We start from the raw sequence: 26,857 nt of genomic DNA, 5'->3' as shown, positions 1-26,857 counted from the left end.
AACAACGTGGAAAATTGCCCAGATATGTCCTGTTCACCAAAAGCAAGAAAACCCAACCTGGGCAATTAATTACCACTCCATTAGACTACTGTTAATCACCAGTAAAGCAATGAAAGGTGTCATCAACAGTGCTATCATACAGCACCTGCTCATTGATGCTCGATTTGGGAACTGCCAGGACTACTCAGCTCCACACCTCATTGCACCATTCGTTCAAACGTGGACAAAACAGCTGAATTCCAGCTGAAAAGTGACGTTGACTTCCATTTCATAAAGGCCATATTTGACCAAGTGTTGCATCAAGGAGCCCTAGCAAAACTGGCAACAGTAGAAATCAGGGGGAAAACTCTCTCCTGGTTGGAGTCATGCCTGACACATAGATTATTGTGGTTTTTGGAGGTTAATCATTTGAGCATTTATGGGCAGGTAGGCAGTCAAAAAGGTGGAGGAATCACACCTCAACCAGAAATAGGATGGTTTGAATAAACAGTGAAACAGGCTGCTCTTCTAATTTGTCTGTGATTATGTTCTATTCAACATGGCTTCACTTGAAAATAATTAGTTATACGTGAGTGCTTTCACATTGGGTGCTGGTTGTATAAATGCAAATAGTTCTTTCTGTGCTTGTCTACAGCTGATGGAGAGGCTGATATTTGCATCAGGAGTATTATACCAGCAAGGGTACCTCCATACTGTGCATTTTCAGTTTTGGGAGACTAACAATTACAAGAGCACACTGTCAGAACAGAAAGGCCGAGGTGAAAAAGGACAGTGAGATTCTGTATGAAACACTCAGAGGCCAGTCTGCTGAAACAGTAGATTATCTTGTTCTATTTCCAGACTCTCTTTCCTGGTACATGTGTATCGTAACATTAAATGGACCAAGTACTTACTGCAGTTCTCTGTACCCCACATGCAGTCACTGATATTTCAGAACAGGATTTTGTGTCTGCAGGTAGCAGCGTGGAATTTGATTGGTGTGCTGTCTCCAGTATCCGGACCCTCCGACAGCTTGGGAAGAAGACTGTGGTAGTAAACCACAACCCAGAGACTGTGAGCACAGACTTTGATGAATGTGACAGGCTTTACTTTGAGGAGCTCTCACTAGAAAGAATTCTGGATATTTATGAACAAGAGGTAAGACTCTGGTTGCCCTTGCTGTTTGACATCAGTGCCTCTGTCAGCTTGATCTAACGTTGGTGCCTGCCTCTGGGGTTGCCCAACAATCTATTTGGGTGGTATCAAAATCTTGAAATCCCCACAGAATGGAAGCAGCCCATCTAGTCCATATCAAACCTCCAAAGAGCTTCCCACCCAGACCCATTCCCTACCCTATCCCTGCATTTCCCACCCTATCCCTGCATTTCCCACCCTATCCCTGCACTTCCCACCCTAGACATGATGGACAATTTAGCACAGCCAATCCATCTAAACTGCAAATCTTTGGACTAGGGGAGGAAACCGGAGCACCCTGAGGAAACCCATGCAGACACGGTAGGATGTGAAAACTCCACACAGTCAGTTCCCTGAGGCTGGAATTGAACCTAGTCCCTGGCACTATGAGACAGTAGTGCTAATCACTGTGCCACCTTGCCATCTTAAAGTGTGACTTATTCAAGAAGAAATTAGAATGATTAATGTTCTTTCTTAATTACAGTGGGTTGACTGGGTTCACAGTAGATATGTCAATGAGTTGAATGTGTTCACAGTGTGACATTATAATGAGCTGACTGTATTAACGGCATGATGTATCCATGTGTTTTCAGTCAGATATATCAATGTGGTGACTGCGTTCTCAGTGAGATACATCAGTAAGTTAACTGGGTTCACTGAGTAAATGAATGGGTTTACTGTGCTTCCAATGAGGTGTAGCAATGAGATGACTGGGTTCAAAGTAAATGTTTCAGTGAGTTAACTGTTCAGTGTGATGTTACGAGTTGACTGGGTTTACAGTGTGACACATCCATTTGTCAACTGCTTTCAGTGAGACATATCTATGAGTTGATTGTGTTCACAGTGGGATGCAACAGTGTGTGGACAGGGCTCTATGAGTTGCAGCATTGTCAGTAAGATGTAACAATGAGTTGACTGGGTTCTCAGGGAAGTGTATTCGTGAGTTGAGTGGGTTCTCTTTGAGATAAATAAATTAGTTGAATGTGTCCACAGTGTAATGCTTCATTGTGTTGACTGGTTTTATAGTCTGACATTTCAATCAGTTGACGTGTTTTATATCAACTGAGTTCGCACTGAGATGTGTCAGTGAGTTGGCTGGGTTCATTGTGGATGTGTCAATGAGTTGAATGTGTTCACAGTGTGATGGTATGAGTTGACTGGGTTAACAGCATGATATCCATGAGTTGACTGTGTTTTCAGTGAGATGTATCAATGTGTTAATTGGGTTCACAATGAGATATATCGGTGAGTTGACTGTGATGCATCTCACTGAAGACCCAGTCAACTGATCATTCATAGTGAGATGTATCAATTGGTTGATTGGGTCCTCAGTGAAATGTATCATGACTTAAGTGGGTTTACATTGACATGTATCAGTGAGTTGACTGTGTTCTGTGTGAGTTCTTTCAATGAGTTGACTGTGTTCTCTGAGGCATTTGATTAATTGTTCTGTGACATTTTCCTTCAGAGTTGCAAAGGGTCCATTATTTCTGTTGGTGGACAAATTCCAAATAATCTGGCTGTTCCATTGTACAAGTATGGTGTGAACATTTTGGGCACAAATCCAATGCAGATCGACCGAGCTGAGGACCGTGCAGTTTTCTCAGGCGTGCTCGATGAACTCCAGATATCTCAGGCTCCATGGACAGCAGTTAATTCTTTGGTGAGTATCCTCACTGTGTGTTTCCTTGAGGTCAGTTTGTGACCACAGGATCAGTAAGGAAGGAGTTTACACCAAGAGTTGGCATGCTGGACTTGTGAAAGGATGATCCAAACTGCTCGAAGTATATTGCAATTTCAACAACATTTGAAGAGCCAATGCCTCTAAGTTTCTTTGATAAGGTGACTTTGGTGTTCCTGTAATAATTTGCTTGGTAAATCAATTTGTAATTGTCCGCTCTTTAATGGGTACTCTGTATTAACTACATTGGAGAGGAATAGCCACTGGCTCTGACATGTTGTTACTCACAGGACAGCAGTGGTAGAGAGTGGGGAACAATGTTTTAGCCTGTCCTCCTGGGCCAGGCTTTGTCCAGAAACTGAACAAGCAAAGTCCAATTTCAGCTGTGACTCCTACTGGACGAAGATCCACTGAGAGAAAAGACAGGGTCATTCATGCCTGTAATGCCCCTTTAGGGGAATAGCTGCTTGAAACTTTCTGGCTGAAGACCTGTTTAATTGAGGAGGATAGCCTGTGGGTGTGGAGATGTGAGTACCAGAAGATTAACAGTCCAGCACATTGAGTATTGCCCCGAGGCCACCCTCAATGTGTTATTTTATTAGAATGGTCTCTAGACCATATCCAGGATTTGCTGTTGCTCATCAGCCACCACCAAGTGGTTCTTGGTCTTGATGGACCAGTAAGTGCTCAAGATACTTATGAACAGTTGAGCAGTCTCTCTTGAGTGAAAGAGAGAGAGAGAGAGAGAGATCTAACTTGACTGTTCTGCAGGCTCCACCACTGATTATCTCCCGTTTATCCACAATATTAAGAATGTACCCCAGGCCAATTAATTATGGGAAAAGACGGTTTCACGCTGTAGGATCGATGCTAAGATGGAGCTGCAGCACTAGTCACAGCATTTCTGTCTTGTGCTGTGAAGGGCTTGTTGTGGTTTTCCAGACCCTCCTTCACAAGGTGAATCTTTGTTGTATGTAAAGCTTCTCTTTCACTGATGGACTTTTCTCTTTATGCCAGGATGATGCCCTCTCATTTGCAGAGACTGTTGGCTACCCCTGTTTGCTGAGACCATCTTACGTCCTAAGGTAAAGTCATTACTGTGGGGTCAGGGGATACTCTGGATATCAGTGAGAATTAGCTATTTGAGTTTATAACCTACGCTGAGTATCCAATCTGTGCATACACAGAACTGAGTTTTGTAGCATTTTGTTATCCAGTGCTTTGTTTCTTGTTTGAATATCCTTTTGAAGGTGCTTACTTCCTCACTCAGGCAACCATACTTGTTGCCTGACCTTAGATAGTGAGTGTTGAAAGTCTTTTGAACTTTGGAAGTCTTTGGCAGGAGCTGAGAATATAGCTTGCAGGGACTGGAAACGCTGCCTGAAGCCAGTTATTGGCAGGTAGTGTTCCAGCAGTTTCTTATAGGATCCAGCTAGTTCAGGGAGGATTCATGTAGATTCGACTGCAGTTGGATTGGAGCAAGAATGAAGCATCAGTTTGAGTGAACTTTATATCTGCATTTTCCAAAGCAATCCCAGACAAGCTACTTCTGAATAATCTTCAAGTGAGCTCAGGTACTTGAAGCCAGAGGCTGGTTAAATGTTCTTTTTTCCTGTGTACCATGTTCCATCCTGCCAGAATCACAGGATCATCCTGTGGTTGGTTCAGGGTGGCATTGCATTCATGGTTGTGGTTAACTGAGTTATGCTGTATTTGAATCAATTGAGTACTCTCTTAACCATATTTTTTAAAAAAACAATGGAGCAGCATGGTCGCTCAATGGTTAGCATTGTTGCCGCAGCGCCTGGGACCTGGGTTCAATGCCACTTTTGGGTGACCTTGTCGAGTTTGCACATTCTCCCCACAACTGTGTGGGTTTCCTCCCACAGTCCAAACTAGGTGATTGGCCACACTAAATTGCTGTAGTGTTCAGGACTGTGTAGATTAGGTGGGTTATAGGGGGATGGGTCTGGGTGGAATAGTCTGAGGGCCGAAGGGCCTGTTTCCACACTGTAGGGAGTCTATGATCCTCTATGAAGAACAGTTAACAAATTGATCAATCAAAAAGCATTACAAAGGAGCATCTGAGCATATGAGCATCCAAAGCTCAGAAGTCTGAATGTGGCTAAATCACCTGGAGCAGTTGGACTACACCCCTCTGTTCTGAAGGTGATCATAGAATCGTAGAATCCCTACAGTATGGAAGCAGACCACTCAGCTCATTGAGCCCACACTGACCCTCTGAAGAGCTTCCCTCCCAGACATGTCCCCTACCCTATCCCTGTAACCTTGCATTCCCCATAGCTAATCCACCCAATCTGAGAAGATAGTTGAGAAGGGTGTAGAGCTATTGATGGTGATTTTTCTGGAGTCATGAACAATCCAAGACGACTGGAAAATGGCTAATGTAACACCCCTGTTTGAGAAAGAAGGAAGACCGAAGAAGGGAAACTAAAGATCAGTTAGCCTGAGCTTGTTTGGTAAAATTTCAGAGTCCATTATGAAGGATGAGATTGCAGAGTGAAGTGTCTGATAAAGTAGAGCAGAGTCAGCACAGCTTCGACAAGGGGAGGTCATGCCTGACAAATCTTTGAGGAAGTAACAAGCAAGTTGACAAAAGAGAGCCAGTGGATGTGATCTGTTTGGATTTCCAGAAGGCCTTTGACAAAGTGCCACACAGGAGGCTGCTAAATAAGATAAGAGCCCATGGTGTTAGGGGCAGATAAAGGCAGAATAGAGGATTGGCTAACTGGCAAATACAGAGAGCAAGGATAAATGGGTCTTTTTCAGGATGACAGCAAATAACTAGTGAAGTTCTACAGGTTTAGCATTGGGGCCACTACTATATATTATACATTGATGATCTGGAACTGAGGGCATTGTTGCTAAGTTTGCAGATGACAAAAAGATAGATGGAGGGACAGGTAATATTGAAATGGGAGGCTGCAGAAGGTCTCGGATATACCAGGCAAATGGGCAAAGAAGTGGCAGATAGAGAACAATGTGGCAAAGTCAGAGAATATACTTTTTGATAAGAATAACACCGGCCTTGCAGCTGTAGACCATTGTCAAAATGGAGTAAGTCTTCGTAAATCTGAAGTGCAGAGGCACATGAGAGTCGAAGTGCTGGATTTTCTTAAGGTTAACATGCATGTTAATTTGGTGGTTAGGAATGCATTCATTTCAAGCGGGCGGTAAAACAAGAACAGACATATACTGCTGAAGCTGTATAAGGCTCGTCAGACTGCATTTAGAAGTGAACAGTTTTGGGCCTCATATTTAAGGAAGGAATTACTGGCATTGGAGGGGGTCCGGAGGAGGTTTGCAAGAATGATCCTGGAGAAGAAGGGTTTGCCACATAAGGAGCAGTTGAGAACTCTGGGTCTGAACTTGTTGGAGTTTAGAAGGGTGAGGGGTGACCTGATTGAAATTTAGAGAATACTGAGATGCCTGGATAGCATGGATGTAGAGATTGAATCTGGGGACACAGCCTCAGGGTGAAGGGACAACACTTTTGAGCTGAGGGTGGTGATTCTGTCTAACTTATTCCTGCTATGAACTGTGGAGGTCAAATCATTTGAGTACGTTTAATACAAAGAGAGGTTCTCGATCAGTAAGGGGATCAAGGGTTTTGGGGAGAAGGCAAAAGAATGCGGTTGAGAAACGTATCTGCCATCATCAAAGACACATGTGCTGTGCCGAATGTCCTAATTCTGCCCCTATGCCTTATGGAGCTTTTAGCGCAATAAATGGGGTCAAGTGGGAGGGTTTTGAAGAGATGACTGGTTCCAGTGACTAGTTTGTAATTTATTTGTATCTTGTTTGTAATTTGCTGAGCTTACATTGTTGTTGAATGTGGAAATGTTGTCCGTACGTTTTGATTATTATACAACCTTTTGGTAAAATCTGTTGTACATGGCTATATTTGATGATATTTGTTGATTGGCTTTAGGTTTGAAAATCTAAAAGTATTGATTTATATGAAAAGTAGTCGTTAATAGGACTTGTTATTATTTGAGCCATGCGAAGGATTTTCCCACCTTTTTATTCATAATCTGAATGAGTGTATCAGGAATTGTTTGGGGATCCACTGCCATCTGTGAGAAGAACCAGGTTTAGTTTGAATAAAACAGTAAACGTGCAATCTCTGAGTTGTGAATTAGAGGGAAAGTTAGAGTACAAGAGAAAGCTAGGTAGAAATATCGAGACACAAAGTAAAAATTTCTCTAGATATTTAAGAAAAAGTTTCAAAAGAAGGTCAACATTAGTTGTATAGTGAGTTTGGGACTTATAGTAATGACAAATAAGGAAATAGCAAATGAGCGGATAGTTTGCATCAGTCTTCAGTACAGAGAATACAAGTAACATCGCTGAAGTAGCTGTACATCAGGAAATGGAAGACAATTATAATCACCACAAAAGTGGCATTGAGCACATTGCTGGAGAGGCAGTGGACAAATTTCCGAGTCTTGATGAACTTCATCCTCAGATCCTAATAGAAGTGACTAGTTCAGGTAGCTCATGTGTTGATTTTATTTTTTTAGATTGTCTGTCTAGATTTAGAAAAATAGCAAATGTAACTTTGTGGGACTCATCCAATCTGGATGGATTACACTGGGACTGGTAACCCCAGAGGGAGAATTGCTGGAGGTGTTGAGCTGAGTGTAAATGAACTCATTGGGCGACGTGAACATGATGAGTAACCTAAACTAGAAAGGCATAACGTTTATAACAGAAAGTTGAAAAGATGCTTGGGAGACCAGGAGAAAGAGAAACAAAGCTGAGCATAGACTACGTTTTAAAAGTAGAATGATATTTAAAAGTCACAGTTAAGGGCACTCTACCTGAGCACAAACAGCAATCACAACATGGTTGATGATTTAAAAGCACAAATAGAGATATACAGCATTGTGATTGCCATCACAGAAATGTGGCTGCACGGTGCCCAAGACTAAACTGAATATTTGAGGAAATTTGACATTTAGGAAAGGCAGACAGTTAAATGGCAGACAGGCTCAATGGACTGAATGCCCAATTTTTGTTCCTTTGTTCCTATGACCCTATCTTCTTTATTCGCAAAGGGTGGGATAGTACACACCAGTTAGCTTTACATCTGTCATTGGAAAATGTTAGAATGTATTGTTATAAATAATTTGGATGTAAATAAAGGAGGTATGGTTAAACCGTTTGCAGATAACAGCAAAATATGAGGTGCAGTGGACAGCGAAGAAGGCTACCTCAGAGTACAATGGGACCTCGATCAAATGGGCCATTGGGCCGAGATGTGGCAGATGGAGTTTAATTTGGATAAATGTGAGGTGCTGCATTTTGGAAAAGCGAATCAGGACAGGACTTATACATTTAATGGTAAGGTTCTGAAGTGTGTTGCTGAATAAAGAGACCTTGGAGTGCAAGTTATAGTTCCTTGAAAGTGGAGTCCCAGACAGACAGGATAATGAAGAAGGCATTTGGTATGCTTGCCTTTATTGCTGAGTGCGTTGAGTGTAGGAGTTGGGAGGTCATGTTGCAGCTGTACAGGGCATTGGTTAGGTCACTTTTGAGGGCATATGCTTAAAATGAGAGGGATAAGTTTTAAAAGGGACCTAAGAGGCAACTTTTTCACACAGACGGTGGTGCATGCACGGAATGAGCTACCAGAGGAAGTGATGGAGGCTGGTGCAATTTTAACATTTAAAAGGCATCTGGAATGGGTATATGAATAGGAAGGGGTTAGAGGGATGTGGGTCAAATGCTGCAAATGGGACTAGATTAATATTTGCTATCTGGTTGGTATAGAAGACCTGGACTGTAGGGTATGTTTCTATGCCGTGCACCTCTATGACTCTATGACTATATGTTATAGTTGGGAACTTAGAAAAGTTAAAAGTCATTTGATGGTGTCAGCATGGTTTTGTAAAAGGGAAATCATGCTTGATCAACTCATTGGAGTTCTTTGAAAAGTAACATGCTGTGAACAATGGGGAACCAGATGGTGGATCGTATGTCCTTGTTTGCTATCATCTGCCCATACTGCTCACAAAACAATGCTTTTCAGTCTACTTAGATGCTTGTGACTACAATAAATCAAATAAAAATTCAGATTTCCAGAAGACTTTTAACTAAGTGCCACATCAAAGATTATCGCAAAAAATAAGAGTGTAAATCTATACCCCCGCTGGGGTCTCTCTTGATCCGCAATCGGTCAATGAACGCTCACAGTCTGCTTGGCTCTTTGAAACTTTGCTCTTTATTTTCTTCAATTGGCCGGGTACAGATCATCCAGAATCACAGAAGTTGAGCACTTCCATACTTCTTGGAGGAGCTGCACATCATAGGTTAATACAAAGACATTTTATACTTTTCTTAAAGCAGAGTATATGGCGTGATCGCATAGTGTTTTCAATGATTTTCCAATCAATACATGATGTTACCTCATTGACAGTTACCTAATCCAATAGTATTAACTGGTAAACAACTTATGTCACAATGCTTAGGTTACTGAATTGTCCCACCATATAGCGTCATAACATTTGCTACTGAAGGTCAGCTAGAATGGTTGGCACTGCATTATCTTATCATTCATTACAACATTATTTATGCTGCAGCCCTAGCAGAATGCGAAGTTCCCAGGCTAAAAGAGCAGATCTAGCAGAATTCAGAGTTTCCCAGGCTAGAAGCCATTTTGTTGCCAACTTGCACAGCAGCCATCTTGTGCCTGCACCCAAATTACAGACTCACAAGAGCTCCTAAATACAGGGACTAACATATTGGCATAAATAGAAGGTTAGCTGGTGAACACAAAACAGAAGATAGGCAAAAATGAGTCATTTTTTCGGTTCGCAAAGTGATGGAGCCTCAACCTTTTCCAGTTGTCGTATACAAATTGGGGATAGGGAGCATTTATAAATTGAGGCTTTTCCCTTCTTCAATCCAAGACAGTGATCAAATGCTTGACTTACTCCTTTTCCTTTTCATTCTGTCCCTTGCTGAAATAGACCAAAGGGTGTTCCCCAAATCCCAGTTTCTGGATTCTAACTTTTGAAATAAACACACAGCAAAAATGTGTAAGATGAAATCAAAGGTAGAATATAGTAAAATATTTAAAAGCAAAGTGCTTCACTAGTCCATCCACACAAGCATTCAGAAAATTAAGGAAAGCAGAAGAGAGAACTGATAGGCCATTATTTATAGGGTTTGGTGAATCCAATGGTATCAATCAAATAAAAAAGTTACTCAGGTGAGTTACAGATTCCCAGAGGTCACTGTTCAATGATAATTTCCTATTTGAGCTGGGGGCAGTTGTTTTCTTTCTTGCAGGTGAAGTGTGTGTTTCTTTCCAGCCTGCAATGTGGAGACAGAAATGGAATCTCTAAGGCAGGCTATCCCCTCAACCTAGAGGTCAAACAATAACTGACCTAAAATCCCAGAATTGTATCTTTAAACAATTCAGTCATGTGACAAAGACATGCGTTTTTGTTACTGATGGTCTATAATCGGAATGTCTTTCAACTATCAGTGTGGTCTTGCCTTCCCCCACCATCGGAGTTTCCATTTTGAGGTGAATAAGTAACGGTGTAAGTATGAGCTCCCATTTTAACATGGTCAGTTTTGAGGATTCCCTTTGGCCAGAGCTGGGCGGAGGCTGGACTGTTTATACACTGCAGGGAGTTCAGACGATTCTGGAAATGTGAACATGTGAGCAGCCTTGGCCATTTTATGGGTTGGGCAAGCTTGCCCATTTTTAAACAATATAGAATTTAAATGCGAACATATAGAAGAAAGTGCAGTTTACTTTGGATTATACTTCATGTCTGCTGGCTATGAACACCATTTAAGTAAATTACTTGGATGAAAGAACCAAAGGTATGACTGCTCAATTTGTTGATTAGACAAAGTTAGGCAGGAGTCGTGAAGAGGACGCAAGTTGGCTACACAGGTTTATTAAGTGGGCAAAAATGTAGAAAATGGAGTAGGATATGGGAAATGTGAAATTGCCATTTTGGCAGATGGATAAAAAAGTATGGTATCTAAAGGGATAGTAGGAACTGCAGATGCTGGAGAATATGAAATAACAAAGTGTATAGCTGGATAAACACAGCAAGCCACGCACATCAGAGGAGCAGGAAAACTGATGTTCCAGCCCAGACCCTCCTTCAGAAAAAAGCTAAGGGGAGTAAATCAACTAGTCAAGGCTTTCAGAAGCATGGCAGAGAATGAGCTGAGGCTGCTAAATTAAACTGCATTTACTGCAATGCAAGAGGCCTGATAGGTAAGGCAGATGAACTTAGAGTAAGGTTGGGAATATGGGACTAAAACATCATAGCTATTACAGAAACATGGCTCAGAGATGGATGGGAATGGCAGCTCAATGTTCTAGGCTTTAGATAATGTAGGAAGGAAAGAAAGGGAGGCAAGAAAGGAGTGGGAGTGGCATTTTTGATTAGGGATAATATTGCGGTTCTTCTTAGGAGAATATTCCTGGGAGATCATAGTGAAGTTGTATGGGTGGATGTGAGAGATAAGAAAGGGATGATCACCTTGTTCGGATTGTATTATAGGGCCTCCAGTTGTAAGCAGGAAATTGAGAAGCAAATATGTAAGGAGATCTCGGGTATCTGTAAGAATGGTAGGATTGTAATGGTGGGGGATTTTAACTTTCCAAACACTGACTGGGACAGGGCTTGGATGAGGAGGAATTTAAGTGTGTACAAGAAATTTTTCTTCTTCAATAGTTGAGTGTACATACTAGAGATGCAGTAATACTTGACTTCTGAGGAAAATAAGGCAGGGCAGGTGACTGAGGTGTCAGTGGGGAAGCACTTTGGGGCAAATGATCATAATTCTATTAGTTTTAAAATAGTTTGGAAAAGGATAGACCAGATCTAAAAGTTAAAGTTCTAAATTAGAGCAAGGCCAATTTTGACGGTATTAGACTAGAACTTCCAAAAATTGGTTGGCAAGGATAGGTTGGAAAGTAGGAGGCCTTTAAAAATTAGATAACAAGATTTCAGAGGCAGTATGTTCCTGTTAGTGTGAAGGGCAAGGCTGATGGGTGTAGGAAATTTGGGACGACTAGAGAAATTGAGAAAAGGAGGCATATCTCGTGTATAGACAACTGAGATCGAGTGGATCCTGAGAGGAGTATAAAGGCAGTAGGAATATACATAAGAGGGAAATCAGGAGGCAAAAAAGGAGATATGAGATACCTTTAGCAGCTGAATTATAGAATCCAAAGAGATTCTACAAGTACATTAAGGGCACAAGAATAATTAGGGAGAGAATAGGGCCCCTTAAAGAACAACAAGGCTGTCCATGTGTGGAACCGTAGGAGATGGGTGAGATACTAAACAAATATTTTGTGCCAGTATTTACTGTGGAGAAACTAGGGAGATTGGCAAAATAAATAGTGATGTCTTGAAAAGAGTTCACATTACAGAAGAAGAGTTGCTGGATGTCTTAAAATGCATAATATTAGTTACATCCCCAGAACCTGATGAGGTGTTTCGGAGAACTTCATGGGAAGCTAGGGAGAGATTGCTGGGTGCCTTGCTGAGGTGTTTGTGTCATCGACAGTCCCAGGTGAGGAGCCAGAAGACTGAATGTCGGCTACTGTGGTGTCATTATTAACAAAAAGCTGTAAAGAGAAGCCAGGGAGCTATAGACTGGTGAATCTGACGCCATTGGTGGATAGGTTGTTGGACGGGATTCTAAGGAATAGTATTTACGTGCGTTTGGAAAGGCAAGAACTGATTGGGGATAGTCAATATGGCTTTGTGTGTGGGAAATTTAGGGCAGCATGGTGGCTCAGTGGTTAGCACTGCAGCCTCACAGTGCCAGGGACCTGGGTTCGATTCCAGCCTCGGGCATCTGTCCGTGTGGAGTTTCCCCATGTCTGCATGGGTTTCCTCCGGGTGTTCCAGTTTCCTCTCACAGTCTAAAGATGTGCAGGCTAGATGGATTGGCCGTGCTAAATTTCCCGTAGTGTTCAGGGGTATGTGGGTTATAGGGGAATGGGTCTGGGTGGGATGCTTGAAGGTGCGATGTGGACTTGTTAGGCCAAAGGGCCAGTTTCCACACTGTAGGGAATCTAATCTTTAAAAAAAAATCTAAATTGTGTGTCACTAATTTAATCGTGTTTTGAAGAGGCGACAAAGAAGATTGATGAAGGAAGACTGGTTGACTTCAATATGGGCTTCAGCAAAGCGCTCAATGTTCCCCATGGAGGGCTGGATAGTATTAGGTTAGATCACATGGCATCCGGGGGAAGCTATCCAAATGGATACAAAATTGGCTTGAAGGAAGAAAACAGACCCAGTGATGTTGCTGGTACTAGGTCCACTGCATTTTTATTTAAGTAAATGATTTGGCTTTGAATACAGGTGGTATGGTTAGTAAGTTTTCAGATGACACCAAAATAGGTGGTACAGAGGAGAGCAGAGCAAGTTATCTCAGAATACCTTGATCAGATGGACCCAATGGGCCCAGGAGTTGCAGGTGAAGATTAATTTAGATAAATGTGAGGTGGTGCATTTTGCAATTAATGCTAGGTCTCTGGGGAGTGGTGCTGAACAGAGACGTAGGGGTGCAGGCACATAATTCCTTGAATTTGAAGTCACATGTAGACAGGATATTGAAGAAGGCATTTGGCATGTTTACCTTCATTGATCAGAACATTGAGTATAGGAGTTGGGATGTTACGTTGCAGCTGTACAGTACATTGGTGAGGCCACTTTTAGAATACTGCTTGCAATATTGGTCACCCAAAGATATTTTACCAGTATATAAAGAACAACAACGTAGTTAAGGAAAAAGTGGGATCTATCAAGAGTGAAGAAGGGAACTTGTTTGAAGATGAAGAGTATAAGGGAAAAATTTTAAATTAAGCTTTTGTCTCCTTACTCACAAAGGAATGCGATGATGTGGCTATTGATTCCATGAGGAGCAATGTAAGATTTTGGACAAGATCATCATAATGAGAGAGAAAGTGTTTTGAAGAAGTGTTTGGAACCCTTGAAAGTGCATAAGCCACTCGGGGTCAGATGGATTGTTTCTTAGGAGCTTAAAAGAGGTCAGGGAGGAAGTAGCAGATTCACTGAGGATTATTTTCCAATCTTCACTAAACACAGGTGAGGTGCCGGAGGTCTGGAGGAATGTAAATGTGGCTCTAGATAACAATGTGTAGAACTGATGAACACAGCAGGCCAGGCAGCATCAGAGGAGCAGGAAAACTGATGTTTTGGGTCTGGACCCTTCAGAAAATGTGGTTCTGTTGTTTAAAAAGAGTACAGAACAAATGCCAAACAATTATAGGCTAGTTAGTGTTACTTCGGTGGTAGGCAACTTGTTAGAATCAATCCTGCAAGATCAGGCAAACTGTCACTTAGAAAGGCAGTGACTAGTCAGGGATAGTCAGCATGGCTTTGTTAACAGAAGCAAAGAGAAGCCAGGGAGCTATAGACTTGTGAGCCTGGCGTCATTGGTGGATAGGTTGTTGGACGGGATTTGATTTTAATTTTTTGTGGAAGTGACAAGAAGGGTTGATGAGGGAAATGTAGTGGATGTTGTCTACATTGATTTCAGGAAGGCATTTGACAAGTGCCCACATGAGCGATTGGTCAAAGACAAAAAAGGCACAATTGTAATGTATTGAATTAGATCTAAAGTTGGCTTGGTATCGTGGAACAAAAGGCTATGGTTAATGGCTGCCCTTGCCAATGGAAAATTGTTTCAAATGGTGTTCTGCAGGGCTTGGTGTTGGGACCCATGCTGTTTATTTTTACGTTAACAATTTGGACTTGAACATGGGGGTGCACAATTGAGAAATTTGGAGACGATACAGAAATTGCCCATGTCGTGGATAGTGTAGAAGTTAATTGTGAGTTCTAAAATAGTATAGATGTGATGGCAGAATGGGCAGGAAAGTAGCAGATGGAGTTCAACTCTGATAAGTGTGCTGGAATGCATTTAGGAGGTTGAACAGTAAAAGGGAATATACAATAAATGGGAATATACTGAGAGGGGTAGATGAAGTAAGAGATTTTGGTGTGTAAGGGCATGGGTCCCTAAAGGTAGCAGTATGGCTACTTAAAGTTGTAAAGAACACATTGATATAGAATACAAAAATAGGGATATAATGATGAAACTGTATAATATCCTGGTGAGGCCACAACTGGAGCATTACATGCATTTCTGACCACCACATTAGAGGAATGATGTACTTACTGTGGAGAAAGTGCTGGGCTGAAGAATTCTACCTATGAGGAGAGGTTGGGGTTATTTTCCTTAGACAGAGAAGGCAAAGGGTGACAGGATTGAGGTATACAAGATTGTGAGGGGTAGAGTTAGATAGGGAAAACCTGTTTTCCTTGGCAGAAAGTTTAAAAGCTGGGGATCGTAGATTCAAGCTAGGAAGAATTGAGACGACGTGAGAAAATCATTTTTACACAGAAGGTTGTGGGTATCTGGAATTGGCTGCCTGAGTTGACGTTGAGGCAGAGACCCTAAACTCTTTCAAAAAGTACATGGATCTGCACCTTAAGTACTGTAAGCCGCAGGGATATGGGCTGTTGCAGGATGATGCAATTACAAAGGGCATCTGGATGGCACTGGGTTCGCATGGACATGACGGGCCAAATGGACCTTTTCCATGCTATTTCATTTCTACGGTTATATGTACAAGTGACCTAGTCCTGCTCTTAATTTATGTGTTTTCATGTTCTGTGCATCATCTTGAGTTTGCTTTTGATGCACAGGTTTAGATGAATGTGAAGAATTTGGATGAAAAATGTAAATAAATTTCATAAATGTGTTTGACAAATAGCCAATTTGATTTGCCCATTCTGCTTGACTGTCACAGTATCTTTGTAATCCACGCCCATGAGTTCTTCCTCAATGTTCCATCTGTAATGACTGCTGGGCAGCAAGAAACTCCCTCTCTGAACCTTATTATTCTTAATTTCCATCCGTACTGATCTCCTGATCTGAGAGTGGACCTTACTACTATTAACTCTTCTTTTATTATCAGGGCTACTCAAGATTATGCCATGGTAAGGAGTTCTAGAGTTCCTGAGCCTGTATACTCCAGGCCAGAAGCATCCTTCTTTCTCTCTGTCTCCTTTTCTGTCTTTTTCTTTTTTCTTTCGTTTTCTGATGTTGTGGGGAAGCTGGAGAGGTGCCAGAGGGTTGTTGACAGCAGCGATGGCAGTGCCTGGATCAAGGGCTCCTGATTTTGGTAGGCCTGGAGCCTGGACTCAGGGACTGGATGGGCCATAGGTTGTGGTGGTGCTTGGTGTCTGGAGCAGGTCTGCAGTAGGCATACAGTAGGGACTGGATAGATAGTGGAAATGGGGTTGGCACAGCCTAGGGGTGAGGTCCTGGCGTGGACTGGTGGCGAGGCCTTGTGTGGTCTGCTTGAACGACTGTAATGTGGAATTTAAAAATTTATTTTCCTATTCATTCCTAAGATTTTGTACCTAGGTACCTTGTACCTAAGATGGCAGTGAAAGTGGCCTAGACCTAATAAACTTCTCACTGCACTTGTGACTACATATGCAATAATTCTAATTCTAATTGTATTCTAATTTTACTGCTTTTTATTTCTGCTGATGTATTCAAATGTTAAGTTCCCTGAAGTAATTATTTTGTAACCTTGTACAGCTTGCAACCAGGAGCGCAGTTTTGCCCCTTTCAGTCGGGGACTCCAATGTCAGGCTCAAATAGGAATCTGCTGTGTGAGGGGATCAGTCACCTGGCTGTGATTTTTTTCACAAATTATTCATTGATAAAAGGGGCTCCCTTTCCAACTGAAGCTTGCCATGGGATGTCAGTTCTTAAGGACAGTAGGAATCTCTCTAACAGTTAAGGAACCACAACCTATTATTTGGGTAATGGGGAGAGAGGGAGAGCCACAATGGCTATAGCTGAGGGCAGACACATGCAGAGGGCTTTGAACCCTATCTGGGACCAGTCTCCTGGCAACTGGCCCAGTTTCTGGTGTCCTGTGGGTCCCAAAGGCTAATTGGGAAATACACAGCACCTGGGAATAGACCTTAATAGGTCTTTAATTTTTGTTAACTGGCTATAGACGGGTGAGGAGTCTCACATGAAACTCTGCTTTTCCTAAGCCAGAATGACTTATGGGTGAAGTGGATTTAGCAAACCTGAGCAACTTTCCACATTGTTGGGTAGATGCCAGTGTTATAGATGTACTAGGACAGCTTGACTAGGGGAGTGGCCAATTCTGGAGCACAGGTCTGAAGTACTATTACTGGGGTGTTGTCAGGGCCCAGAGCCTTTTCAGTACCCAGTGCCTCCAGCCGGTTTTTTTCTGCTGCAGTATTGAATATACAAGTGCCATCCAGATTTCTAAGTGAGACATTTTCCCAATTTTCATAGTGAGGGCAGCAGGGTGAGTAGTTGGGTGGGTTGGTCTGCTGAAACTGTCAAGTTTTGGCATTGGAGTCAGTTGTGTATTTGCAAGCCACTGCAGGACAGAGCTAGCGTTACTTAGTGGGGAAGGTTGAATGATAGAGTGGCTGAGTATTTGGGGCTTGACTTGACTGATTCACTTCTCTTTATTCATGGGGATATGGGCTTTTCTACTTAGGTCAGCATTTAATGTTTGTCCCTACTTGCCCTTGAGAAAGAGATGTACTTTGGAAGAAGTAACAAGGTAAGGGAGCATGCAATAAATGGTAGGAGACTTGGAAGCTCAGAGGAATCTTGGGGTGCTTGTCCACAGAATCCTGAAGGTGGCCGAGCAGGTAAATAAGATGATTAAAAAAGGCATACGGAGCACTTGTTCTTATTATTCATGGTATAGATAATAAAAGCAAGGAGGTTATATTGCAGCTTTACAGGACTTTTGTTAGACCACAGCTAGAGTACTTTATGTGGTTCTCGTCTCCACACAACAAATATGATGTGATTGCATTGGAGGGGTCGCAGAGGAGAGTTCGTACCATGTTGCCTTGGATGGAGCAGTTTAGCTATGAATATGTTGCTGCATAAGCTGGGGTCATTTTCTTTGGAGCAGAGAAGTTTGAAGAGGAATAGAAACAGAAATTGCTGCTGGAGGAACTCAACAGGTCTGGCAGCATCTGTGTGGACCGTCCATCTGTCATCTTGAATTGATTTTTCTTCAGAGCAGGTGGGGAGGACTGGAGCACAATGCCTGGAAGGGTAGTAGAGGCTGAAAATCACACAACCTTTAAAAAGTACTTGGATGAGCATGTGAAATGTCATAACATTCAAGACTATGAGCTTAGTGCAGGAGAGTGGGACTTGTATAGGTTGTGTGTGTATTTTTGGCAGTGCAGACTTAATGGGCTGCAGGGTTTCATCTGCACTGTATGATTCTATGATTCCAAGGTGATGGTGAGCTGTCGTCTTGAACTGCTGCAGGTTATATACTGTGGCCCTACAATGCCCTTAGGAAGCAAATTCCAGGATTTTGACCGAGCCACAGTAGAATGACAATACATTTCCTTGTCAGGATGGTGAGTGGCTTGGAAGGACCCTTGTAGGTGATGGTGTTCCCATGTATCTGCTGCCTTTGTCCTTGATGGTAGAGGTCATGGATTTAGAAGGTGCTGTGTAAGGACTTCTGGCGAATGTCTGTCACTGTATCTTGTAGGTGTTGCTACTGAGCATCAATGATAGAGGGAGTGAATGCTTGTGGATGTGATGGCAATAAAACTGGGCCGCTTTGCATGGGATAGTATAAAGGTTCCTGAGTTGTTGGAGCTAAGCTGGCTGTATGGGTTCCCCAGGCTGGGAGGTTAGGTTCCTGTGTCTGTGTGCATGAGTGTGTCAGGCTGTGTGTCTTCCTGAACTTGTGTGTGGGTGGTGTTGGGGATTTCTGGCTGATCAGGTGAATAATGTTTGACAGCTAGTCACTGCTGAAAAGTCATACACTTTTGTCTGGTCACCCTCAGTGGTTCAGCGATGAATGTGGCTCATGACGCAACAGAGATGAAGAAATTCCTTGCCGAGGCAGCTCGTGTCTCCCAGGTACGTTCATTTCAGGCTGTCTGACTAGGCTTGTTCTGCTGCAAGTACACTGTTTGTTGTGAGCCTATCATTTAGTAAGTAATTTAGTAAGTAATTTCTCATCTTGTTCCATTTGGATGGACTGCAGAGGGAAGCACTTGTTTGAAATACAAAGTTTTTATCAACTTTACTTACTTAGGGAAACTGATCTACTGTCCCAAGGGATATGCACAGGTGGAGAGTAGCTAGTGGTACAGACGTCACATACACATTAAACTTTCATTTAAATTATGAGAAATGTACAGAGGCATATGGAGGCCCTTCTACATGATTAACAGGAAATTAGAACTAGAAAGTCAAACAACATGAGCGTATAGTACAAGAGTCAGGAAGACTTGTAGTTGTGGAGTCCTGTAGTGAGATTACATCTGGAATACCTTGCACTGTTCCTGTCTCTATATCTAACGAGTGAGGCTGCAATGAAACCCGTTGCCCGAGAATGCGTGTGCTGTCCAAGGACAACAGCTTTCAGTCCAGCTGTCTAGAGTCTAGAAAATGAGAGATGATCTCACTAAAATGTAAGAAATGCTTTGGGGCATCAGCAGATAGCTAGTGAGAGCTGCTTTCCCTGATTTGCAGAGTACTGGCCAAGTGGGCTGCTTTGTCATGGATGGCGTCAAGCTTCGTGAGTGTTGCTGGAGCTGCACCCATCCAGGCAAATGGGGAGAGTTCCACCACACTTCTGACTTGTGCCTTGTACATAGTAGATAGGCTTTGGGGAATCAGTTGATGAGTTACTAGCTACAGGATTCCTAGCCTCTGAACTGCTCTTGTAGCTGTTTTATTTATGTGACGAGTCCAGTTGAATTTATGTGACGAGTCCAGTTGATTTTCTAGTCAATGTTAACCTCTAGGATGTTTCTAGTGGAGAAATTCAATAATGGTAACATCATTGAATATCAATGGGAGTTGGTTATATTGTCTCTGGTCTGAGATGGTCATAATCTGGTGTTTGTGTAGCACAAATATTACTTTCCACTTGTGAGCCTGAGCCTGGATATTGTCCAGACTTTGCGGTATTTGGACATGAACTGCTTCAGTATTTGAGGAGTTTTGAAGAGCACTGAATATTGTGCAGTCATCGTTGACCGTCCTAATCAATGCACGTAAGAGCTATTCCTGATGATAAACACATGTTTGGAATACCTGAAGTAAATGTGACTGTACTGAAATTGAACCATATTTTTTATTGGCTGCAGGAACATCCAGTTGTCCTCACCAAATTTGTTGAAGGAGCACGGGAGGTTGAGGTTGATGCAGTCTCCAAGGAGGGAAAGGTAAGCCAAGCTTCAGTTTGTGTTCCGAACTCAATGTGGTAGCCTCATGTCTGAGATGTCTTTGTCATGTCATAACTGTACAGAAGCTTATTCATGTGCACATGCTGCAAAACCAGACACTGTAGCTATACCATTGCTACATTGTGACCTGTTGTTCTAAAACCGGTCCATTCAATGATCCACGGACATGGGGGTGAAATCCTCTGAAGGCACTCGTTGTGCTCACCATACTACCCAAGATGAGAAACCAGATGCTAGGACTGTGGGCACATCAGAGAGTAGACATTCTGCAGCCTTGGCAGGCCCAGTGGAAGAGGGAGGAGGGTATGCTGAAGCAGCTCAAAAACTATGAGGGTGTCTTAATGGGAGGTGTCATCACCGGCCCACAATGAGGACTCCTGAAGTCAGTAAGAGCATTGGTCTGAAGGAAATCCCATCTGCAGGTTAATTTACTGAAAAGGCCAATCAATGCAACAGAATATTGATAGGCTAGCAAAATTGGCTGCCTGTTACAGTTTGATCAGTGAGGCGTCATGCCCAAAGGATGAAAGAGTGGTGATAGCGACTGAATGACATAGTTCCAGAAAGTGTGCAGGGGCAGGGGCACCCGGAGCACATGTGCATCAATCTGTAAAGGCAAAGGACATATTGAGAGAGTGATTAGCAAAGGATGTGGGATCTTGGACTATTATCTCTTGTTAGAACACAACTAGACTATTGCTTCTATTTCTGGTCATCACACTTCAGAGAATGTGATGGCCCTAGAGAGAGTGCAGAGGAGATATCAGATTGGCTATGGGGATGAGATATTTTAGCTGCAATGTTTGGTTGATGAAGTGGTTTTGTTCTCTTTTGGAACAAATAGGGTTGAAGACAAATTAATAGGTATACAAGGTTATGACTGATTTTTGGACACAGTAGATAAAGGAGAGCTGTTCCCATTAGTTGATGGTACATTGAATAGTGGTTGCAAGTTTCAGGACTTTGGACAGGGGTGGATGTGAGAAAGAGTGTTTGTTGCACACAGTGAAACTGGAACTCGCTGCTCATATTGTGGTGGGGGTGGAGCTGATGATGTGGGTGGAATTAAAAGGAGAGGGCAAAGTGGAGGGTGGGGGTGAAGTGCGGATGGTGGTGTTGCTTGGTTGGAAACAGACTGTTGGTCATTCCAAAGGGAAAGTAGCTGTCATTTGATGCAAATAAACATTTGAGGGAGTTCGAGGACAGGTGAAGGGCATTTGAGGGAGATCAAAGATCATTGAGAGGTATTTCAGAAAGACCAAGGTGGATGAGGTATGTTTGAGGGAGATCTAGAACTGTTGTCAGTTCCACCAGATTGCTGTCATGAAGCTTTGGGCTCCCATTAACGATCCTGTAATTCTGTCAGAGATTTTGAAATTCCCAAGATGTTAAACTGAGGCCGTGCCTGCCCCCTCAGTATGTATTCCATGCCCATGGCACATTATTTTGTTGACAAGTAGTTGCCCTGATCAGTATTCAACCATCAATTGACATTACCGAAACTGATTAGATTCCCTACAGTGCGGAAACAGGCTCTTTGGCCCAACGAGTCCACACCACCCCTTGAAGAATCCCATGCAGACCCATCCCCTAATAACCCACTCACCCCAGAACACTATGGGCAATTTAGCATGGCCAATCCATCTAGCTCGCACATCTTTGGACTGTGGGAGGAAACCGGAGGACCCAGAGGAAACCCATGCCGACACGGGGAGAATGTGCAAACTCCACACAGACAGTTGCCTGAGGCTGGAATTGAACCCGGGTCCCTGGTGCTGTGAGGCTGCAGTGCTAACCACTGAGCCACCGTGCCGCCCCAAATATGATACGATAGCTGCTCATTATCACAGTGTTATTTATGGGTACTTGCCGTGCTCCGTTTGAATTTCCTAGATCATGGCAAAGGCAGTAATTGGTAAAGAAATAATTTGAAAATACTCCATTGGGTGTAAACCATTTGGGGTTGTGAAAAGTGCTGTATAAGTGTGAGTCTTTTTTCTTATTCCTTATTTGTATTGCTGTGTGCGGCCATGTGTTCAGGAGTATGTCATTCCATCAGGTGCATTCCTTGCCCAGAAGACCTGTATTCCTTACCTATCTTTTCCCAGCCTGGGTCTTTCCTGTTTTGGGTGTGGGATTTGGGTGTGGTGTTCTTCTCAAATTGGTGGAAAAGCTTGCAGAACTTATAGGTTCCAAAGCAGCTCCAGTTGTTGGTGGCTGACCATTGACGGCTAATTGTTGGATATGTTTGTGTCCCCCTTGCCAGGTCCTAGCTCATGCCATCACTGAACATGTGGAAGATGCAGGTGTCCATTCAGGAGATGCCACTCTGATCCTGCCAACACAGACGATCAGCCAAGGAGCCCTGGAGAAGGTAAAAAGCAGCCTAAGCATCAGCAAATCACGCAGTACAGACAGTAGGGTGCTGAGTAAACAATACCTGCGTGAGCTCTACGATAGAGCCATACAGCATAGAAACAGGTCTTTCAGCCCAACTTGTCCATGCCAACCAGGCTTCCTGTGTGGAGTTTGCACATTCTCCCCTTGTTTGCATGGGTTTCCTCTGGGTGCTCCAGTTTCCTCCCACGGTCCAAAGATGTGCAGGCTACGTGGATTGGCCATGCTAAATTGCTCGTAGTGTTCAGAGGTGTGTGGGTTACAGGCGGATGGGCCTCGTTGGGATGCTGCATGGGGCGGTGTGGACTTGTTGGGCCGAAGGGCCTGTTCCCACACTGTAGGGAATCTAATCTAATCTAAACTGAATCAGTCCTATTTGCTTGCACTTGGTCCATATCGCTCAAACCTTTCCTATCCATGTACCTGTCCAAATGTATTTTAAATGTTGTAATTGTATTTAACTCTACCACTTCCTCTGGCAGCTTGTTCCATGTATGGCCCACTCTCTGTGTGAAAATGTTGGTCCTTGGGCCCTTTTAAATCTTTCCCTGTTCAACTTAAACCTATACCCTTTAGTTTTAGACTCCCCTATCCTGGGGAAAATACCTTGGCCATTCATTTATGCCCCTCATGATTTTATAAACCTCTATAAGGTTGAAGGTTGCCCCTTAAGCTGCCATGCTCCATGGGGGAAAAAGTGCAGCCAATCCAGCCTCTCCTCATAGCTCAAACCCTCCAGCCTCAGTAACATCCTTGTAAATATTTTTTACTCCATTTTCAGTTTAATAGCATTCCTCCTTCTAGCAGTGTGACCAGAATTGTACTCCAAATGTGGCCTCACCATGTATAGCCACAACACGAAGTCCCAACTACTGTACTCAATGCTCTGCCCAATGAAGGCAAGCATGCCAAATACCTTTTTTGCCACCCTGCCTGTCTGTGTCGCCACTTTTACAGAACTACATACCCGCATCCCTAGGTCTAGAGTGATGCATCCGGTCCCACTGCCTAGTTCACTTCCCCATAACCCAATAAATTCCTCTTTTTAAATATTTATCTGCACCCATTTTGAGGGGTAGTATTGAATGATCCCCTTATTCTTTCACTCATTGCCACCTTCATAATTCAATAAACAGATTTTTTATCTTCAGTTTCACTCTTTTGCTTGTTAGACGTGGAGTTATAAGGCTTAGAAATAGACCCTTTGACCCATCGTTTCTATGCAGACAACAAACACCAAACTACATTCGGATCCATCACTTACTATACTCTGGCATTTTAAATGCTCGTACACTTGCTCCTTAGCATAAACTTAGACATGCCTGCCCTGGGGAGGAGATTTGCATGATCTGTTCGGTCAAAGCCTCTCATTTTGTATTCTTCAAGCAGACCTCTCCCCTACCCTGTCCCTTAATCTCCTTTGCTCCAGAGAAAACAAACCCAGCCTATGAAGCCTGTCCTCATAACTGAAACTTTTCAACCCAAACAATATGCTGGTGAATCTCCTCTGCATCCTCTTGAGTGCAGTCACATCCTTCTGATAATATGTTGGCCAGAATTACACACGGTTTTCCAGCTGTGGCCTAACTAATGTTAATGAAGGCAAGCATCCTGGATGCCTTTTTCACCTTCTGTTTACGGGTGCTGACACCTTCAGGGATCTATTGACCTGTAACCTAGATCCCTTTATTGATCATAACTTTCTAATATCATACCACTCATTGTGTATAACGATCCGTTATTGGACCTCCCAAAATGCATCACTTCACACTCAAGGATTATGTACCATCTGCCATTCCCCTGTCCAATTTATGGCTGATTGATATCAGACAGTAGCCTGAGACCATCCTCCTCACTGTCAACAACACTGCTTATTTTCACATCATCCTCAAACTTACTAATTATACCTTCTACTTCCACATCTAAGTTGTTACTTACAAAACAAGCAGCAGCAAGGATCCCAGCATTGATGCCTGTAGTACACAGCTGGTCACAGGTTTCCAATCACAGAAGCAGCCCTCTACTTTCAGTCAGAAGATTGGAGGTGGGGCTGCACAGTGGCTCAGTGTTTAGCACTACTGCCTCATAGCGCCAGGGACCCGGATTGGATTCCATCCTCAGCCGGCTGCCTGTGTGGAGTTTGCATTCTCCTTGTGTCTGCGTGGGTTTCCTCCGGGTGCTCTGGTTTCCTCCCACAGCCCAAAGATGTGCAGGTTAGGTAAATTGGCCATGCAAAATTGGTGGGATGCTCCTAGGGCAGGTGTGGACTTGTTGGGCCAAAGGGCCTGTTTCCACACTGTAGGGATTCTATAATTCTATCACTCTTTGCCTCCTATTATTAAGCCAATTTTGGATCCAGTTTGCCAACTGTCTTTGGATCACATGGGCTCTTATTTCTTGGGCCAGCCTTCCATGTGGGACCTTATCAAAGGCCGCACTGGAGCCCATGTAAAGGACATCAACTACTCTACCCTCATCAATATAATTAGTCATCTTTTTAAAAAAACTCAATTAGTCAGACAGGATTTTCTTCTAACAAATCAATGCTAACTATACTTGATCAATCCCTGCTTTTCTAAGTATTGATTAATCCTGGTCTTTAGAATTTTTTTCCAGTAATATTAAATATTATGGTTTAAGGAACAGTTGTTGGGAGTGATGAGTAAATATGTCCCTCTGAGACAAGCAAGAAGGGGTAAGATTAAGGAACCTTGGATGACGAGAGCGGTGGAGCTTCTAGTGAAAAGGAAGAAGGTAGCTTACATAAGGTGGAGGAAGCTAGGGTCAAGTTCAGCTAGAGAGGATTACATGCAGGCAAGGAAGGAGCTCAAAAATGGTCTGAGGAGAGCCAGGAGGGGGCACGAGAAAGGCTTGGCAGAAGGAATCCGGGAAAACACAAAGGCATTTTACACTTACGTGAGGAATAAGAGAATGGTCAAAGAAAGAGTAGGGCCGATCAGGGATAGCATAGGGAACTTGTGTGTGGAGCCTGAGGAGGTAGGGGAAGCCCTAAATGAGTTTTTTGCTTCTGTCTTTACGAAAGAAACCAACTTTGTAGTGAATAAAACCTTTGAAGAGCAGGTGTGCATGCTGGAATGGATAGAGATAGAGGAAGCTGATGTGCTGAAAATTTTGTCAAACATTAAGATTGACAAGTCGCCAGGCCCGGATCAGATTTGTCCTCGGCTGCTTTGGGAAGCGAGAAATGCAATTGCTTCGCCACTTGCGAAGATCTTTGCATCCTCGCTCTCCACTGGAGTCGTACCTGAGGACTGGAGAGAGTCAAATGTAATTCCTCTCTTCAAGAAAGGAAATAGGGAAATCCCCGGCAATTATAGACCGGTAAGTCTCACGTCTGTCGTCTGCAAGGTGTTAGAAAGGATTCTGAGGGATAAGATTTATGACCATCTGGAAGAGCATGGCTTGATCAAATACAGTCAACACGGCTTTGTGAGGGGTAGGTCATGCCTTACAAACCTTATCGAGTTTTTTGAGGATGTGACTAGAAAGGTTGATGAGGGTCGAGCTGTGGATGTGGTGTATATGGACTTCAGTAAGGCATTTGATAAGGTTCCCCATGGAAGGCTCATTCAGAAGGTCAGGAGGAATGGGATACAGGGGAACTCTAGCTGCTTGGATACAGAATTGGCTGGCCAACAGAAGACAGCGAGTGGTAGTAGAAGGAAAATATTCTGCCTGGAAGTCAGTGGTGAGTGGGGTTCCACAGGGCTCTGTCCTTGGGCCTCTACTGTGTGTAATTTTTATTAATGACTTGGACGAGGGAATTGAAGGATGGGTCAGCAAGTTTGCAGACGACACAAAGGTCGGAGGTGTCGTTGACAGTGTAGAGGGCTGTTGTAGGCTGCAGCGGGACATTGACAGGATGCAGAGATGGGCTGAGAGGTGGCAGATGGAGTTCAACCTGGATAAATGCGAGGTGATGCATTTTGGAAGGTCGAATTTGAAAGCTGAGTACAGGATTAAGGATAGGATTCTTGGCAGCGTGGAGGAACAGAGGGATCTTGGTGTGCAGATACATAGATCCCTTAAAATGGCCACCCAAGTGGACAGGGTTGTTAAGAAAGCATATGGTGTTTTGGCTTTCATTAACAGGGGGATTGAGTTTAAGAGTCGTGAGATCTTGTTGCAGCTCTATAAAACTTTGGTTAGACCGCACTTGGAATACTGCGTCCAGTTCTGGTCGCCCTATTATAGGAAAGATGTGGATGCTTTGGAGAGGGTTCAGAGGAGGTTTACC

At 43.2% G+C, this 26,857-nt stretch overlaps 1 protein-coding gene across 2 annotated transcripts in view; it reads left to right on the top strand.

Moving 5' to 3' along the window:
- The window catches only part of cps1 (carbamoyl-phosphate synthase 1, mitochondrial), a 217,527-nt gene that overhangs the window by 164,835 nt on the left and 25,835 nt on the right, over nucleotides 1–26,857 (top strand). For both annotated transcript variants that reach the window (XM_048534767.2, XM_048534769.2), the window contains exons 25-30: nucleotides 956–1,137; nucleotides 2,642–2,836; nucleotides 3,872–3,939; nucleotides 18,790–18,865; nucleotides 20,104–20,181; nucleotides 22,469–22,576. In XM_048534767.2, the coding sequence (XP_048390724.1) occupies nucleotides 956–1,137; nucleotides 2,642–2,836; nucleotides 3,872–3,939; nucleotides 18,790–18,865; nucleotides 20,104–20,181; nucleotides 22,469–22,576 (707 nt within the window). The remainder of the gene's footprint in view (nucleotides 1–955; nucleotides 1,138–2,641; nucleotides 2,837–3,871; nucleotides 3,940–18,789; nucleotides 18,866–20,103; nucleotides 20,182–22,468; nucleotides 22,577–26,857) is intronic.

This window comes from Stegostoma tigrinum, chromosome 7 (genome assembly GCF_030684315.1).
Source record: "Stegostoma tigrinum isolate sSteTig4 chromosome 7, sSteTig4.hap1, whole genome shotgun sequence".
Classification (NCBI taxonomy): Eukaryota; Metazoa; Chordata; class Chondrichthyes; order Orectolobiformes; family Stegostomatidae; genus Stegostoma; species Stegostoma tigrinum.
This window is presented reverse-complemented; position numbering and strand designations above follow the sequence as displayed.